Source organism: Haliotis rubra, unplaced genomic scaffold (assembly GCF_003918875.1).
Source record: "Haliotis rubra isolate DU_JTF1 unplaced genomic scaffold, ASM391887v1 Scf15, whole genome shotgun sequence".
Classification (NCBI taxonomy): Eukaryota; Metazoa; Mollusca; class Gastropoda; order Lepetellida; family Haliotidae; genus Haliotis; species Haliotis rubra.
In genome coordinates this window covers 1867833-1887260 of record NW_025765447.1, presented here as the reverse complement: position 1 = coordinate 1887260, position 19428 = coordinate 1867833, and the positions used below count along the sequence as shown (strand labels likewise).

Below are 19428 nucleotides of genomic sequence, written 5' to 3'. Positions count from 1 at the left end.
AGGGCCAACTTGATTTCAACACTAGGGTGGCCTGTTGCCAGTAGATATGATGGTATCTCTAAGATTTAGGGGATTCAGTGTCTTCACTCCAGAGTGTTTAGGTTTAGGTGTATTTTACAATCAGCAATATCAAAATTATATTTTAACTGGCCCATCTAAAAGGTCTAAGTTCTTTATCACAGACAATTTTAAGCCTCCTTAGCAAAATTTATTATAAATGATATCATTTTATGTTTGTTTACATCTGAAGCATTTAACATGCTAATAGATAAGTGTCACCAAAATGTTAGGTGAGCTACAGGCACTAATAATTGGTTGTTGCTACTTCTCCTTAGATCCCCCCTTGAAAGAAGAAGACTCGACCTTGAAGATCCTTCTAGCGGCAATTAGTGGAGCAGTTCTGGCCGTGATCCTCTTGATCGTCATCTGCTGGCATGGCCCAGGATGCATCAGATCAGCACAGGGTAAGTCGACTATTCAGGAAGGGTTCGAAACATTTTGGTACCTGCTATTTTGTTATAATGAACTCGAAAGGCTAACTAGAAGAAGTTTTGAATATTTAACAGACAAAACCATTAGGGACCATTGAAAGATTGTAATTTGTCAGTGAGCATATCATGTATTGTATGGTTGCATGAAAACTTGTGATGTTCCAGGGCGGTGGGGGAGCCTAAGAACAACAAACACCTCATGACACATTGGTATTCACATTCTCTTTACATGTATATAGTTTCAGGAAATGGACAGACATTATTGGTGAGTGCGAGCGATGTCCAGGGCAGAGTGAAGAAGCTGTCATGTGTCCTTCGACAGAACCTGCAAGTCGACGTCCACTACGACCAGGAACAACTACAGCACATAACAGCAGGGACCGGACTGGCGAAATGGTTTGAGGACAAGGCAAAGAATTCTAACATCCTAGTTGTTTGCTCCAAGTTAGGAAAAGAAATATCGGAAAAGAAACAAAGGGAAAATTATTTCTACCAGGCTCTGGAACAGATTGGACAAAATCCTGCATTATCCCGCCGTGTATATTTTGTATGTTTTGATGGACATCATGAGCATATAGATGTCTTCTCATCCATTAACAATCATAATGGGGTTAGGATGAAGCCAGGTTGTTTCAGTCACTCTTCAAGGAATGATGGAGTGTATGTTTTGCCTGATGACTTTTCAAATCTAGGACACAAGCTGAAGAAAGGTGGAATGGATAAAAATTATAAGTTATCAGAGTCTTGGAAAGATTTCTGTAAAGAAATGGTAAATCGTCAACCACCAAGAATGATCTTCAGAAGGAACCATGCAACATCCTCCATAGCAGAAAGTGATGCCGTATCTCGCATGACTACTGAAACACTTATGCGGTATCCACAGGCTCAGTCCGTGGGTTCCATCTCTGATCAAAATGACGACGAGAGTGGGGAAGATGAAGAGCCATGTCAGCTTGCCTTAGCAAGCAGATTCTTTCTTGATCAAAAGAATTGGAGACCTTCAACAAATCTCTTGACTTTGAAAGAAACAGATCTTGATAAGAGTTGTGTAAGTTTAGAAGAGTTTTCAGATAAACCTCATGGTCAAAGCGAACTTGAATACAAACACTCACCAGATCTGCCAAGTACTTATGCTCTAGACTCTAGATTTGTTTCAAGTCCAATGAACTCAGTTGATCCAGTGTACACTGAAAAGAAATATATACAAAATGAGTTTCATCCATTGCAACCCCAGCATGGGATGGGAGATGGACGACAAAGAATATTGAATGTTGGTTATTGCAATGTTGATCAGCCGAACCTTCATCCTGACCAGTATGGAATCGGAATAGGGAAATGTGATTACAGTTTGTCAGGTCAAGGTTATAACCCTTACCTTCATTATGGCCAGCAGACATTCATTGACAGTGGACATTATGACAACAGCCGACTGTATGACGATAGTGGACAGTGCGATTCTGTGGGTCACAGCTGTTCTGCAGGCTGTTTTGATCCACGGGGTCAGATGTTTCAGCATCACATGCACGAAGGACCATCCACTTTTGACAAGCAGGGCCATACAGGCAGGTATGTTTCCCCTAACCAGCTTCTACAGCACCTTCCTACAGAGCTGCAATCAGACTGGTCCAGTGTCCATCCTGCCATGTATGGGACGCCATTCATCCCCTCACAGCACCCATATCTTTATCAAGAATATGATAAATCTTTGTTTCAAGGTCAAAGTATTCCTAAGAGAAAACAGTTTGTGAATAATCCACAAGTTCAAAGACAGTCTGCTCCTGGCCCTTGGGATGGAGACTTGCAGGAAGGTGTTCCATTGTTCAATCCTTCCTCTGACGTCTGTGGTCCAGTGTTACCACACGTGGTGATGGACAGACTAAGCTCAGGAAGTGAGTGGGATGCACCCAACATTGATTTCTGTCCACCTGATGTTTTTGGTGGAAGTGATGATAAATCATTAACTTTTTGCATGGAATCAGGACAGTTTGTCATCGTACCACTGTACCATGGTACGTTACCAGGCAACAGTCAAAACTGTGCACCTGACAGCAGTGAAGACTCTGCTCCTCATGTTGAAGTGAAGTCGTCCAGTAACCCTGAACTAAAAGTTGACGGCGACCAATCACAAGTTTCAGATCAAGACAGGAATTTACGCGATCAGTCTCTGGAAGAACAGAAGAGGCAGAGCAGGTAGACCCAGATGACTTTGACCCTGTGTCCTAACAGGGTCATAATGCTGCGAGACAAAAGATGTTAGAACTGTCATGTTATTATCCTGGTACATGTATTAGGGATTGTGGACGCTTCAGAAACATTTAATGCTTTCTCGCTGATTTTACATGAACAATTGTAAAACATTTTTTGTAAATATATACGACAACTTTATCTTAAACACAAGCCATCATCCACATATTTATCATGTCTATGTGCTGCAACACACTTAGTTTCAGCACGAATATACACGGCCGTCCAAAAATATCATCTGATGATAAGTATAATACTGAGTGAGTGAGTGAGTTGGGTTCTGTGCCGCTTTTGGCTTTTTTAATAATCACACAAAAATGTCAACATGTATGTGAATGCAGCATATTTCTATTAGAGGGCACTTGTTAGGGAGGGGCGCAAAGTACATTGAGTAGGCTAAGTATGCACAGATGGCAGTCAGGGAAGGCAACAGGAAAATCTATTGTGTCCTTGAATGGCGGGTTCAGAATGTACAATTTGAAATAAAATCGGCGGAAATCAGCGGATCCGCAGAAAATTGCCATCCCTGGGCAGTCTAAGCTGAAAAGATACTCTGATGTGCATTGCTGTGTACTGCAGCTAGAACGTTGGACATTGATTGTACATGCAGTTCCTATTCCTACAGTAAATGTTAAAATTTATGGATACAGGGGGAAATTTGTGAGGAAAATCACTTAGGCAGGGTTTTACACAGACTTTTAAAAATGGGAGTCATGGTGACTCACAATATTTATGTTTCGGAGTCATTTTCAATATTTGGGAGTCATGAAAATTTTAGTATTTCTTTTTGTTAATCATTCTCAGTATGTAACTGTCTATGTCACACCACCAAATGAAACTACAGCATTGTTCAATTCAAACAGCCAGGATTACTGTCTCCCCTGAGTTCTCTGGAACAATCTGACAGCTCTGTAAAAGTCAAACTATCATCGAACAATATCATTTTTTGCTTATCAAATCGATTTTATTGAACTGAATTGTGACGGCCACCCATTAAACTTGCGTCAAGCTTGACTCGTATGATAATATTTTGAGAGTAAAATTGTTGCGTCAAATACGCAGGAATCGCGCATTATGTAAAACCCTGCTTAAGTGTGTCTGCTTTCAATCAGTTTCAAAGGGAAGCATCATGTGAATAAATGTCTGTACAGATATTGAGGTAAAACTATACAAGGAATAATGTAAATTGTTATACTGACGTTTTGTAGTATCCTGTATATTGGTACTTACCCCAGCTTCGTGTTGAGTCAGGTTTGAATAGCACAATGCCAAAACTGACGACCCAATCAATATTCATTTGTGTTTCAGAAATTCTGTATGAGGATTTTAGCAACAAGTACATCCTGTCTCCAACTACAGTAGGAAAATTTGTTATTACATCTATCAAAATTTAGAACCACAATCTAACACTGGATAATCTTAGATTTTTGGATAACTGATTTCCGCTGCATTTAATCAAATAGGAATAATTAATTATGATAACAGATGGTAAATATGTTTGATAACCTGATCAAATTTGGGTCACATTTGCGTAGATGGGTGCTCATGATGTTGATCACTGGATTGTCTGTTCCAGACCCGATTTACAGACCACCACCATACAGCTGGTGTATTGCTTAGTATGGTGTTAAGCAACAGACAAACTAAACCTGATCAAATTTTGCTAGGAATATTAGACAAATTGTTAATTCATCGTAAAGTATTTACCATGGTTACAGGAATGATATCTGAGGATGTTTGATTAAATGTTTGTCATCATGAGTCATATACCCTGTGTGTTCAAATTGTAAATTCATCTTAATGTATTTACCATGGTTACAGGAAGTGAGGTGAGTTGAAATTTGGTTTAAGGTCGTGCTTTAATATTTCGCTCATATGAGGACGTGCATGTGTGTGTCTGTGTATGTGTGGCTGCTTGTACTAGCCCAGACTTAAGCTGGTTTTACAGTGCTAGCCCACTGAGATACCATGCTGCAGTGAAGCATCAATAACCCACTCAGACACATTATACTGACTCCGAGCCGACCAGTCCTTGTTGTACCCATTAATGCCGACCAACAAGGGACCAACAAGTACCATATTTTAACGTCTTTTGGTATGACGTGGTCGGGCAGACGCTCAAACAACTACACCACGGCGGTCTATGGTTACAGGAATGGTATCTGAGTATGTTTGATTAAATTTTAGTCATCATGAGTCATATCCTCTGTGTTCATCTTGGGACCCTCCAGTTATCATTCTGAGTGACCTAAAGATGTTTTCTCCATACAGTTTGCTGTTATCCTTTTGTGGCAAGATGTTTGGTGTCATGAGCAATCGTACTGTGTATAATATTTGTAACTTTTCATTAAAAGTCTATGCCCATTTGTTTTTGTTTGTCTTCTTTGTTGTTTAATGCGGCTCTCAGCAATATTCTGGTTATATGGTGTGGTATTGTAAATAATCAAATCTGGACCAGACGATCCACCCATCAACAGACTTCTCAGTTCCATAAGAGGGCATGGGTTGCCCAGTTGCGTAAGGCACTGCCATTGCTGTGCAGAGTTGCTTCCCCTTGGAATGCCAGAAACCTACAGTTGTGGGGACTAATCCCAGTTTAACCACGATTCTGGGATGTTTTCAGTATCACACCCATGCTCATAGGGTTAGCTATGATGCCACTGCCACGAACGTTTTCTCCTATATTTTGATACCGGGTTAGGCAGTATTATGCACTGCTGAGGTGTATATTGACTGTTATCACATTGAATACACTTTCTCAGTAAAGTACAGGTTCCAGTACTTCACTCTATTCTAGTACTTTTATTTTAGTCCCGTACAGGATTCCAACCCAAACTCTCCGAGCAAGGCACCTAATCGCCAGCAACCTGCCACATTAACAGCTCAGACAGTTCCTGAGTTTAGATCAAGTCATGGCAGAAGTATCCGCAAGTTGGCTCAAAACCCTCTGACAAATGAGTGAGTGAGTTTAGTTTTACGCAGGTTTCTGCAATATGCCAGCAATATCACGAAAGGGGACACCAGAAATGGGCTTCACACATTGTACCCATGTGGGGAATCGAATCCGGGTCTCGGCGTGACCAGCGAACGCTTTAACCACTAGACTACCCCACTGTCCCTTTCTGGTGTCCTCCGCCGTGATATTGCTGGAATATTGCTAAAAGGCGGCGTAAAACCATGCTCACTCACTCACTCACTCATTCGTCAGGAGTGTATAAGGTTAAATTGTCCTGGGTGCCGTTCCACTAACCGATCTTATCTAAGATCAATCTTAGCAAGTTACGCTTATTTTACAATCGTCTTAGCTAAAAGTTCCACCCGTTCCACTACCCGATCTTAGGCCGATCGTAGCCGGTCCCGATCTTACGATCCGATCCAAGCTTAGATCGAGACTCTTTCGTGCGAAAGATAGAGGAATGCGAGGCACGAGTTATCTCCCTTTGCATAGTCTAGCAAATGATAGAAAGTAGTTTACGAACCAACTGAGTGAGTGAGTGAGTTTAGATTTACGCCGCACTCAGCAATTGTCCAGCTATATGGCGGTGGTCTGTAAATAATCTAGCTAAGATGCATAGCGTTCACTAACATGAGCGTTCATGTTAGTGAACGCTATGTATCTTAGCTATAAATAATCGAGTCTGGACCAGACAATCCAGTGATCAACAGCATGCGCATCGATCTGCGCAGTTGGGAACCGATGACATGTGTCAACCAAGTCAGCGAGCCTGACCACCCGATCTCGTTAGTGGCCTCTTACGACAGGCATGGGTTATTGAAGTTCAATATTCTAACCCGGGCCTTCATGGGTATTTTTCCAACCAAGTGTAAACGTGGAGAAAAAACCTAGAGCAAAATATTAGGGTAGTGAGCACCTTGGTTTCAGGTGCAAGTGCGTGAGAACGCTGGGTATCAAGCATAATATAATAATAATAAATGCATATTTATAGTGCGCCTATTCCACATCCTTGGGCATGCTCAAAGCGCTGTGTACAGATAATTTACACGAGAATATTTACAGCCGAGATTATAAGTAATATACTGAGAACAGGTTTTAAGTCTGAACTTTAAAAATGTCAAATGTGTCAGAGCTTTTAATATGTGCCTGAACCTTGTCAATCAGAATAAACAAGGCGTGCCGAGGCTATAACGTATGTAGAATCTGTCAGTGGTCTTGAATAACACGCGGCCTGCCTTTAGAATCCCCCACCAAATATGCGCAGTGAAATCAAACATATTTGTATCTTTTTGCTTCAGAACATTGTTCACTTCACGGCTGTCCCTATTCTTAGCCATGATGTTGCAATATTGTTGTACAAATGTGTTACACCGACTCGCTCGGTTGTGTTCCCATGACGACAGTGGTCAGACTGGCCTGACATTTGTAAGGCTTCAGTGCAGTGTTTGTTTACATCACAGAAATATACAAATTCATTTCATGGGGGACTTTAGGGGACGCTCACGGTGAAATGCTCGCTCTATTTTTCACATAGAATAGGAAAGCCACCATTTTGGTTTCTCTACGATTGATTTTAGCTATCCTAAGTAAGTTGGTCATGAGCAACTTAGACTTTGAATCTTAACTTAACGATTGACTTAGGTAAGATTGGTTAGTGGAACGGTATGCCGATCGTAACGTCACGCTAAGATTGGGATTTTAGGGGTTTACGATTGGCATAGGGCTAAGATCGGTTAGTTGAACGGCACCCTTTACGATATCGAGTATTCTACCATGATTTCAGTAAATACTGGATTGTGACTGGTTAATTAAAGTCATTTTTTCAGAAGTATATAATTACGTTCTACACGTCTGATTTTCAAACACAGTATGTATTCTTTTTAAATCTAAATAACGCGGTTATGGTAGAATGGAGATTAGAATACTGTGTTGGACGTGCGTGAGGTTTTAAATAAAACAAACAGAGCTATTATGATTTCGTTATATACCTCTGATTTTCCAACACAGTTTATCTCCTAAATGGACTTCGCGTTTTCGTTTTCGTTGCACTGATGACTGTGCAAAACTTTAATTACCCCCATTTTAAGTTGCACCTAAAGAAAACAGCTATTCCATCATGCAAACCGAAATCCGTTTAACTGTTGGCTGTATACTCAATAGTCCCATCTATTCCAGCTGGTATCGAGACCCAATACCAGAGTTCTAACTAGCAAGTCCCTCCTGGTTTATTGTGACTACTGGTTTTATCGATTATGGTTCTTCAAACCTGAGGGTGACCGTGTTTGGCACGCAGCTTGACTCCTAAGAGTTTCTAGGACTTCAGTCCTGCCCCCACAACAAAGCACATGATAAATTATTATTATGATTATTATCAATGACAATCAATATATTTAAAGCACATATCCCAGAATCCCGCATCCCACTCACGTGCTGACTTTCACCTTCATTGTACTTGTCAAATACTGTTGCTCCAGAGCTGACATAAAACCTATACCTTTATAAGTTACCACCATGGTCACACAAGCATGTAGGGGATAGAAACTAACTCCTAAAACAACATATTCTTAACAGAACATTTCTAAATTCATAATTAGTGGGTACATGGACGGCGTAAAAGTCCTCTCAGTTTGAGACACACGAGCTGGAGCCAGTATTTACTAAACTGAATAATTCCGCATCAACAAGAATCCGTTCTTACCACCAAAGTAATAGTCTGTCTCAGTCCCTGAAGCGCATATTTCCCTTCTGCCGTGCTAAATCCCTTCATCTAGTCAAAGGCGTCGTAATTTACTGTGCCGAGTACCAAGCCAGTAACTATAGTCTGTCTCAGTCCCTGAACCGCATATTTCCCTTCTGCCGTGCCCTTTCTGCTGTGCTAAATCCCTTCATCTAGTCAAAGGCGTCGTAATTTACTGTGCCGAGTACCAAGCCAGTAACTATAGTCTGTCTCAGTCCCTGAACCGCATTACTTCCCCTCTGCCGTGCCCTTTCTGCTGTGCTAAACCCCTAAATGAAGCAAATCTAGATTTCCATAGGTTCTGAATCTCCCTCGGGCTCCTTTTCAATTTAAAAGGAATTGTTTATTTTTATCAAAATAATAAATATTCAGAGACAAATTGTTAGTGTACCCAGTGGGGCGGCGGGGTAGCCTAGCGGTTAAAGTGTTCGCTCGTGACGGAATATTGCTAAAAGCGGCGTAAAACTAAACTCACTCACTAGTCTAACCAGTAACCTGTGATCGTGAGTACGAACTACCAGCTGGTCCCGATCGTGTTTCGAGGTTCGTCATGCAGCACTATGCCCATGGCCACGGTCGTCTTGAAGATATCTCATTGCATGCCTCCAAATACACTGTACAATGTTTACATATACATGACAGAATTTTCGTATGTGTTACACTCTCAATAATCTAAGTAAAATTAGTATTTGGGTTATATCAATTAAACAAACACACTTTCGTAAATGAAACAATATTTGAATTGTACGTTATACGTTCATATTAATGTCATAAACTGTGGTTATTTGGATGAACATTCCTTGTGCACACTAATAAATAAATATACAGTTTGGATTAACAATGGTTCATGGTGCAAATCGGTGATGGTGATGTAATCGTGTCAGTTTTTAAAAATTACGACAGCCATTAGCATGATTGAAGAAAGAATCACGTTTGTTTGCAGAACAAAGGAGAAAGAGAGAGATGCAAGTATTCACCTACATGCAAACGGAGATAGAACTAATGAAGACGAGATCGGCTGGCCAACAGGAAAGAGCTGCTGACATAGATAGAATGATGAAAGAAGAAATCAACAAAACTACACAGGGCACAACAGCCGACACATTATTCAAACAATGGCAGCAACAATGTGAGAAAGACGAAATCATTCTTATAACCTGGCACGAAGAATATGTACAATAGTTTCAAACCAGGACACCCGCAATCAAAGACTGGATGAACTTAGGATGTTTTTACTATTACGGGAATATCCAAAATCTCTTGTTGAAGACGGAATAAATAAAGCTTTACCTCTTAATAGAGAAGATCTTTTGACAGGAACGATGAAACAAACCAATGAGGAAAAAGTAAATAGCAAAAGACAAAATCAAACTTAAAAAGATACTAACAAAAGCCAAATTTATTTTAATAAAGAAACAGAATTTATCAAATCCTACTGTGTCTAGATGCAGCAGAGGTAACTTTGGAACGTGTCGACATATTGTTGAAGGACACTCTGTAACTTTCACGAGACACGGAGAATTCTATGTAAAACAGAATTTTGACTGCTCTTGCAAAAACATAATATATGTCATAACATGCACAGGCTGTAATGAACAGTATATTGGTCAATCAGAAAATGTAAGAGCCCGGGTTCGTGTCCACAAACAACAAATAAAGTGTCCTGAAACCCGAAGTATCCCACTATCTCCTACGGCAGGTGATTCTCCCCATCATAACACTTCCCCGGCCGAATCTGTCCACCTGGGAACGCAAGCGTCGCCGAAACGTTCACGTCGACGTCTGTACACCCGCATTCTTCCATCGCGTCGTTCCAATAGGAATCGTGATTCATCACTGAACCAGATTCTACGCCAATTCGGTAGTTTCCAGTCCTGAACGTTGGTGCACCATTGAACTCGATGTCGACGATGTTGTTGTCGAAGCACAGGGCCAAAATAAGGTCTTCTGGCACGTAAACCAGCCTCTCTCAACCTGTTCCTGGCGGTCTGTGCAGAAAGCCTCCTCAATCCGGGTATTTGTCGAGCGGTACTGGTCGCCGTAGCTGTTCGATGACGCAGGTGATGTACCCGGATGTAGCGATCCTGCGCCGCAGTGGTCGCTCGAGGTCGCCCACTACGAGGGGCATCTGCTACCGCATTCTGCCGGCGATATCTCTCCCAGAGCCGTGAAATGGTGCTTTGGTGATCATTCATGCGTAGGGCAACTGCACGTTGAGACTGGCCAGCTTCAAGCAAACCAATGGCGATATGACAGTTGGCTTCACTTAGACGTGGCATTTTGCGTTCGTCAACAATATTCCAAATACAGTGAATAATCGACAGACAGCGATCAACCTTTTATACCCATCATTGAGACTATCTGATCCCCAACTTTCACGTGCATTGCATGTGAATTATGTATTCTGTGACACTACACGCCGAAATTGAAAATCATGCTGTTAAATACGGGTATTTTACGGATGGTGCGTTTTGTTGTGATGTTTCAAAACATAAACACCATAGGACTCATAAACAGAGCAAAACCTTTTGTAAAATGAATCACGTTTTAATTCATTGCTACATGCAATTGCTATTTTCATGATGTGTTTCTTTTTTTGGGAGAGTATATATGTACATCAACATATATTTTCACATTTACTTGTGAATATTATCAAAAACAATATTTTATATACATGTACCTATCAAGCACTAGGCACTATATTATTTTACACCATATGTTTGTCAGTTCCCAGATAACACTTATTAGAAAGTCACTTCAACATCATCAGTGGCACTGGTAGGGAACTTGGTTACAGTGAGAGTGGAGTCTTTGTGATTTTACCGACAGAAACTTTATGATTTGTGACAGAGTCTTCGTGATTTGTCACAGAGTCTTTGCAATGATGTGTTATGATAAGATAAATGGTAATTATAGCTTTAGTTTGTGGTATTAAAGACTATAATATTCACAATGTATTCACTTGTAAACTAGGGGAGATAGGAATGTGTTGTTAGTGACTCTGGGTGTGCTCATTAATTACATAGGGGTGGACAGCATGGTTCAGCTTATTAGTGTACTCATTGAGTCTGTCTTATGGGAGGTCTGTCTTTTGGGAGGTCTTTCTTCTGGGAGTGAACCAGTGTTCCCCGCCGTGATATTGCTGTAATATTGCTAAAAGCGGCGTAAAACTATACTCACTCACTCTGTTGTGAGCGGGTGACATGAGTAATAGAAGGGCGAGTCTCTGTAATAGAAGCGCGAGCTTTGGCAGGTATGCAGCAAGTCCTTGAAAGAAGAAGCGATTTTTCAATTTTATGAAATAATAGTTATAATAACCAGATGGTAAGTAAGTGCGCGTCATGGGGGCTATAAAATGAAACAATCCCCTTTGGAATTCCGGGGTTAGAATAGGTCGCCAGTAACCAGATATTGACCGTAACAAGCGGTTAAATGGATCCACAGGAACCCGTCATCGCTATGTAGGTTAAAACACAGACCTTAGATCTCCATATCGATAACGGGTTCCAGTGAATGGTAGCATGCCATACATCATGGGGCCATGTATGGTATCAATATCAATCTCTGGTCGAGATTCACTCAGCTGGAATAGCTGAACGCGGCGTTAGAGGCGAACAAAAACAATTTGTTGCAGTGAAGCCATGACATACAGTGTCTCACATTCGTAATTTTGTGCATGTAGAGTTATAGCAAGGCGATAATTGGGTGCATACATCCGGGGCCTAGTGTCGTTTCTATTGGTCTCGTGATTGTTTCTTCAATCATGCTAATGGCTGTCGCGATTTTTAAAAACTGACACGATTACATCACCATCACCGATTTGCACCATGAACCATTGTTAATCCAAATCTGTGCGCAAGGAATGTTCATCCAAATAACCACAGCTTATGACATTAATATGAACGTATAACGTACAATTCAATATTGTTTCATTTACGAAAGTGTGTGTGTTCAATTGATATAACCCAAATACTAATTTTACTTAGATTATTGAAAGTGTAACACATACGAAAACACTGGCATAAGTATTCTGTCATGTATATGTAAACATTGTATTTGAAGGCATGCAATGAGATATCTTCAAGACGACCGTGGCCATGGGTATAGTGCTGCATGACGAACCTCGAAACATGATCCGGACCAGCTGGTAGTTCGTACTCACGATCACAGGTTACTGGTTAGACTAGTGAGTGAGTGAGTGAGTTTAGAGTTTTACGCCGCTTTGAGCAATATTCCAGTAATATCACGGCGGGGGGACACCAGATATGGGCTTCACAGATTGTACCCATGTGGGGAATCGAACCTGGGTCTTCGGCGTGACGAGCAACACTTTAACCACTAGGCTACCCCGCCGCCCCACTGGGTACACTAACACTTAGTCTCTGAATATTTATTATTTTGATAAAAATAAACAATTCCTTTTAAATTGAAAAGGAGCCCGAGGGAGATTCAGAACCTATGGAAATCTAGATTTGCTTCATTTAGGGCTTTAGCACAGCAGAAAGGACACGACAGAAGAAATATGCGCTTCAGTGACTGAGACAGACTATTACTTTGGTGGTAAGAACGGATTCTTGTTGACGCGGAATTATTCAGTTTAGTAAATACTGGCTCCAGCTCGTGTGTCTCAAACTGAGAGGACTTTTACGCCGTTCACGTACCCACTAATTATGAATTTAGAAATGTTCTGTTAAGAATATGTTGTTTTGGGAGTTAGTTTCTATCCCCTACATGCTTGTGTGACCATGGTGGTAACTTATAAAGGTATAGGTTTTATGTCAGCTCTGGAGCACGTGAGTGGGATGCGGGAGTCTGGGATATGTGTTTTAAATATATGTATTTTCAATGATAATAATTATAATAATAATTTATCATGTGCTTCGTTGTAAGGGCAGGACTGAAGTCCTAGAAACTCTTAGGAGTCAAGATACGTGCCAAACACGGTCACCCACAGGTTTAAAGAACCATAATCGATAAAACCAGTAGTCACAATAAACCAGGAGGCACTTGCTAGTTAGAACTCTGGTTTTGGGTCCAGCTGGAATAGATGGGACTATTGAGTATACAGCCAACAGTGAAACGGATTTCGGTCTCCATGATGGAATAGCTGTTTTGTTTCGGTGCAACTTAAAATGGGGGTAATTAAAGTTTTGCACAGTTATCAGTGCGAAGAAAACGAAAACGCGAAGTCCATTTAGGAGATAAACATACTGTGTTGGAAAATCAGTCATATAACAAAATCTTAATAGCTCTATTTTTTTCATCTCCATTATCTATAGTATGTTTATCTCCATTCTACCATAACCGCGTTATTTAGATTTGAAAAGAATACATACTGTGTTTGAAAATCAGACGTGTAGAACGTAATTATATATACTAAGTCAAAAAAGAAACTTCACAAAATGTAATTTGAAAAATAATGAATAATTTTTCTTTGATGATACATCTATGTATCCGAAATGGGATCCCTATCTTTCGACTCTAGAAAAACGTTAGCAAAACCCACTCAAACCCATCCATTCCTCGTGCAAATGACGTTAGTGCCAAATCAGGTTTTGCACGTGCAGTCGATCACGTGATCTTCGCATCGAAGTTTTCTTCATATTGTAATAGAATCTAAATTGATATAGTATAAGTATTAAAAACATCATGTAAACTTTGTCAATCACAAGTGTCACCTATTTTCGTTATATCACGATCTATCTGCAAATGTCCATCCATATTTTTAACATTAAAGTAAATAATAACCTAACAACATCATAGAGAGTTACCTGGTTCTGAAGTTCACAGATCTGAAGCATCTTTAAGGGGGCATATTCACTGTTGATAGTTGTTTTATCAAGCACTGAACGTTCGCGGTAGCAGCACTTGTCAGACATGACCTAATTACCACTGTGTGTCACTACGCTATTTACATCCATGAAGGATTCTACTACTGATGTCATTGTGTACTATTATTGTACAGACTTATGTATTCCATGTCTCCAAATGATATATTTATTCACTGTCTTGAATCATTGTGTATTTTGAGTGTTAACACCGATGTTTGTCAGGGACTATTTCTTGTGTACACTCCGGCTTCGTGGCTATTTATAGAAAGTAAGTGTGACTTTTGACCCAGATAAACAATGACTTATTCCACTTGTTAATGACGATTTTCTGATAACTTTCTTGCTCATAAGTGTTTTAAAGTGTATTCCATGATGGATACTAATGAAAATTACACTTGATCGAACTGAATAACGAATTTGATGTGTTTGACATTTCTCTGGTTACGGTGACCTGTCAACAACATTTACGTTAGGCTGAGTTACTAATTATAAATTGGATGTCCGTTTTTATATCAAAGCCACATATTCATTATCTGGTATTTTTCTGCATTCTTTGGTAGAAATGCCTTGCTTTACGATATAGAGGACAATGTATAACCACCTGTATTTCCTACATTTGTACCTGCAATATGACAGTCGTTTCGTGTTTTGACATTTGTTGCCGACAATCATTCTAGGCACTAATTGACAGTCTGCTGTCCGTTTTCTCTGTTTGCATTTACCAAATATTTTAGCAAACTTGTTCGTGTCCGAATTGTTAAAGGACACATAGGACAACATCAATTCCTGGGTACAGGGCATATTGATGCTACACTGGGCCAAAGTTGTCAATGGTCTTAGTATACATTTGACGTCTGTCAAAATGTCGTCCCGCCACTTGGCCTGAATATAATCGTTGTCCTTATTCTTGTTATATCACATGTTTACACAAATCTCACTTTTCCATCATGGTTGATCTTTTCGGACACTTTATTTAACATAAGGACAATACCATATGATAAAGGAAACTGATGCTTTTGTAAATTTCACTTGTCATAGAGCCGACCACAAACCAAGATGGCGGCCACTGACGCTACGTTGACGGAAAGATACTGTCCGTTTTAATTATAACAAATTGTCTCGATGTCCTGATTATTTCTACTGTGTCCTAATTGTATTCGGGCAAGAAGGACAACATAAGGACAATTAGTAGTCACTTACTTGTGTTAGAAATGAAACTGCCTATGCAGTGTTTCTTGTATGCAGACATCAAACCTGTGTTCTGATTGGTTGAGAAAGGTCACATGACCTCCTGATGATGCCTATAAATACGATCACTGGTCAAGGCCTGACACACTCGATTCGGATTCGCATTCGGAATCGATTCACTCGATTTAGATACAATAAGACTTTCGGTCTGATTAAAGGCTCCTGCTCTAGTTTTTACCTGGCACCTCTACTGACTTAGATTTATCATCATAACTGCTTCTAGGTATATATTTTAAGACAAATTACAATCAATTTAATAACTATATTACATACTCAGTAACATTTCTGCAAGATATTTGAGTTGAAATAACAAAATAACTATTTCCTTGGAGATTGAGCCTTGTCATTAGATAGATATATATAGGCCGAGTAGTGTGTGATATTTATTGGCATCATTTATTTTATTGCATTGCTAACAAAATCCCATCTACATTCTTGCCATTGAAACAAAATTAAAACAAAGTTTGCATATATCACGGCAAACTTTGCTCTCTACTTCATCGTCCTACGTCACCTACGTGACAGATTTCTGCCGGCTACACGAACCAGGGTTGAGATGTTTAGAGGTCGACTGTCCTCACAGACCATTCGAAATCGGTTGCGGGGTGCCAATCTCCAATCCCGACGTCCATATCGTGGGCCAATATTGACGCCGTTTCATCAACGTCAACGTCTGCTGTGGGCCCAACGTCACCTCCGATAGACCCAGAGAGACTGGAATCGAGTCGTCTTTAGCGATGAATCCAGGTTTACCCTCAGATTCGCGGACGGCAGGCATAGAGTCTGGAGACGACGTCGTGAACGGTATGCCCAATGTTGTGTACAGGAAGTCGACAGATTCGGGGGCGGAAGTTGAATGGTGTGGGGAGCTTTCTGTGGGAACAACCGTTCCCGACTTCTGGTCATCCGTGGAAACCTCACAGCTGCTGCTTACCGCGACCAGGTGCTCACCCCAGAACTCGTTCCTTTCATGGCGGCTCATGGCCCAGGTCTACAGTTCTAGCATGATAATGCTCGGCCGCATACCGCGATGTTGACACGAAATTTCCTTCAAAACGCTGGAATCAAAGTCATGGACTGGCCATCGAGGTCCCCTGACCTTAATCCAATAGAGCACGTATGGGATGCACTTGGGAGAAGGCTTCGTGGTCTTAGGAACCAACCACAGAATTTGCAGGAACTTGGCGCTGCCTTGCAAGAGCAATGGCGCAGAATCCCCAACCACGTGTTCACAAGCATCAGGCAGTCGATGAGGAGATGGTGTTTGGCAGTGGTGAATGCGCGGGGTGGCCATACACGATATTGAACTGAGAAATTTCGCATTTTTATTCTTGTGACTTGACATTCTGTACACCCATGTTTTGGAACGGCGGTGTAGCCTAATGGACTTGATTATGGCACTGTCAGTGTATCGAGTACATCACACAGATCTCAGCATTGAAATAATAACAATTTAACCATCTTACCATCTCTTGTTCTTTTATAGTGCCCTGAAGAAAGAATGTGAAGTTTTTTTTTTGACTCAGCATACTTCTGAATGACTTTAATTAACCAGTCACAATCCAGTATTTACTGAAATCATGGTAGAATACTCGATGTCGTACAGGACAATTTAACCTTATACACTCCTGACGAATGAGGGACAGTGGGGTAACATAGTGGTTAAGGCGTTCGCTGGTCACGCCGAGACCCGGATTCGATTCCCCACATGGGTACAGTGTGTGAAGCCCATTTCTGGTGTCCACTTTCGTGATATTGCTGGCTTATTGCAGAACTTGCGTAAAACTAAACTCACTCACTCATTTGTGAGAGGGTTTTGAGCCAACTTGCAGATACTTCTGCCATGACTTGATCTAAACTCAGGAACTGTCTGAGCTGTTAATGTGGCAGGTTGCTGGCGATTAGGTGCCTCGCTCGGAGAGTTTGGGTTGGAATCCTGTACGGGACTTAAAAAAAAGTACTAGATGAAGTGAAGTACTGGAACCTGTACTTTACTGAGAAAGTGTATTCAATGTGATAACAGTCAATATACACCTCAGCAGTGCATAATACTGCCTAACCCGGTATCAAAATATAGGAGAAAACGTTCGTGGCAGTGGCATCATAGCTAACCCTATGAGCATGGGTGTGATACTGAAAACATCCCCGAATCGTGGTTAAACTGGGATTAGTCCCCACAACTGTAGGTTTCTGGCATTCCAAGGGGAAGCAACTCTGCACAGCAATGGCAGTGCCTTACGCAACTGGGCAACCCATGCCCTCTTATGGAACTGAGAAGTCTGTTGATGGGTGGATCGTCTGGTCCAGATTTGATTATTTACAATACCACACCATATAACCAGAATATTGCTGAGTGACGCATTAAACAACAAAGACAAACAAAAACAAATGGGCATAGACTTTTAATGAAAAGTTACAAATATTATACACAGTATGATTGCTCATGACATCAAACATCTTGCCACAAAAAGATAACAGCAAACTGTATGGAGAAAACATCTTTAGGTCACTCAGAATGATAACTGGAGGGTCCCAAGATGAACACAGAGGATATGAGTCATGATGACTTAAATTTAATCAAACATACTCAGATATCATTCCTTTAACCTAAACCGTTGTGGTGTAGTGGTTAGAGCATCCACCGGAGAGCGGAAGGTTGTGGGTTCGATCCCGACCACGTCATACAAAAGGACGTTAAAATATAGTACTTGTTGGTCCACTCGACATTAATGGGTACAACAAGGACTGGTCGGCTCGGAGTCAGTATAATGTGTCTGAGTGGGTTATTGATGCTTCACTGCAGCATGGTATCTCAGTGGGCTAGCACTATAAAACCAGCTTAAGTCTGGGCTAGTACAAGCAGCCGCACATACACAGACACACACATGCATGTCGTCATATGAGCGAAATATTCTCAAGCACAATGTTAAACCCAATTTCACCTCACCTCCTGTAACCATGGTAAATACTTTAAGATGAATTAACAATTTGTCTAATATTCCTAGCAAAATTTGATCAGGTTTAGTTTGTCTGTTGCTTAACACCATACTAAGCAATAATCCAGCTGTATGGTGGTGGTCTGTAAATCGGGTCTGGAACAGACAATCCAGTGATCAACATCATGAGCACCCATCTACGCAAATGTGATCCAAATTTGATCAGGTTATCAAACATATTTACCATCTGTTATCATAATTAATTATTCCTATTTGATTAAATGCAGCGGAAATCAGTTATCAAAAAATCTAAGATTATCCAGTGTTAGACTGTGTTTCTAAATTTTGACATATGTAATAACAAATTTTCCTACTGTAGTTTGGAGACATGATGTACTTGTTGCTAAAATCTTCATACAGAATTTTTGTGAAACACAAATGAATATTGATTGGGTCGTCAGTTTTGGCATTGTGCTATTCAAACCTGAGTCCACACGAAGCTGTGGTAAGTACCAATATACAGGATACTACAATTAGTCAGTGTAACAATTTACATTATTACTTGTATGGATTTACCTTAATATCTGTACAGACATTTATTCACATGATGCTTCCCTTTGAAACTGATTGAAAGCAGACACACTTAAGCAGGGTTTTACATAATGCGCGATTCCTGCTTATTTGACGCAACAATTTGGTAAATGACTCTCAAAATATTATCATACGAGTCAAGCTTGACGCAAGGTTTATGGGTGGCCCTCACAATTCAGTTCAATAAAATCGATTTGATAAGCAAAAAATGATATTGTTCGATGATAGTTTGACTTTTACAAAGCTGTCAGATTGTTCCAGAGAACTCGGGAGACAGTAATCCTGGCTGTTTGAATTGAACAATGCTGTAGTTTCATTTGGTGGTGTGACATAGACAGTTACATACTGAGAATGATTAACAAAAAGAAATACTTAAATTTTCATGACTCCCAAA

General features: G+C 40.5%; 1 protein-coding gene and 1 long non-coding RNA gene across 2 annotated transcripts; one reads left to right on the top strand and one right to left on the bottom strand.

The window, feature by feature from the left end:
* The first annotated feature begins 142 nt into the window (after nucleotides 1–142).
* On the top strand, nucleotides 143–2685 carry LOC124270109. The gene is made up of 2 exons (XM_046705128.1): nucleotides 143–464; nucleotides 731–2685. Exons 1-2 carry the CDS (start codon nucleotides 284–286, stop codon nucleotides 2683–2685), a joined length of 2136 nt encoding a protein of 711 aa, XP_046561084.1. The 5' UTR covers nucleotides 143–283.
* Nucleotides 2686–17894: 15209 nt separating this feature from the next.
* Nucleotides 17895–19218, bottom strand: LOC124270163. The gene is made up of 2 exons (XR_006896693.1): nucleotides 18465–19218; nucleotides 17895–18114 (listed from the first exon to the last, which is right to left on the bottom strand). It is a non-coding gene; the product is annotated as an uncharacterized LOC124270163 (long non-coding RNA).
* Between the last annotated feature and the right edge of the window lie 210 nt (nucleotides 19219–19428).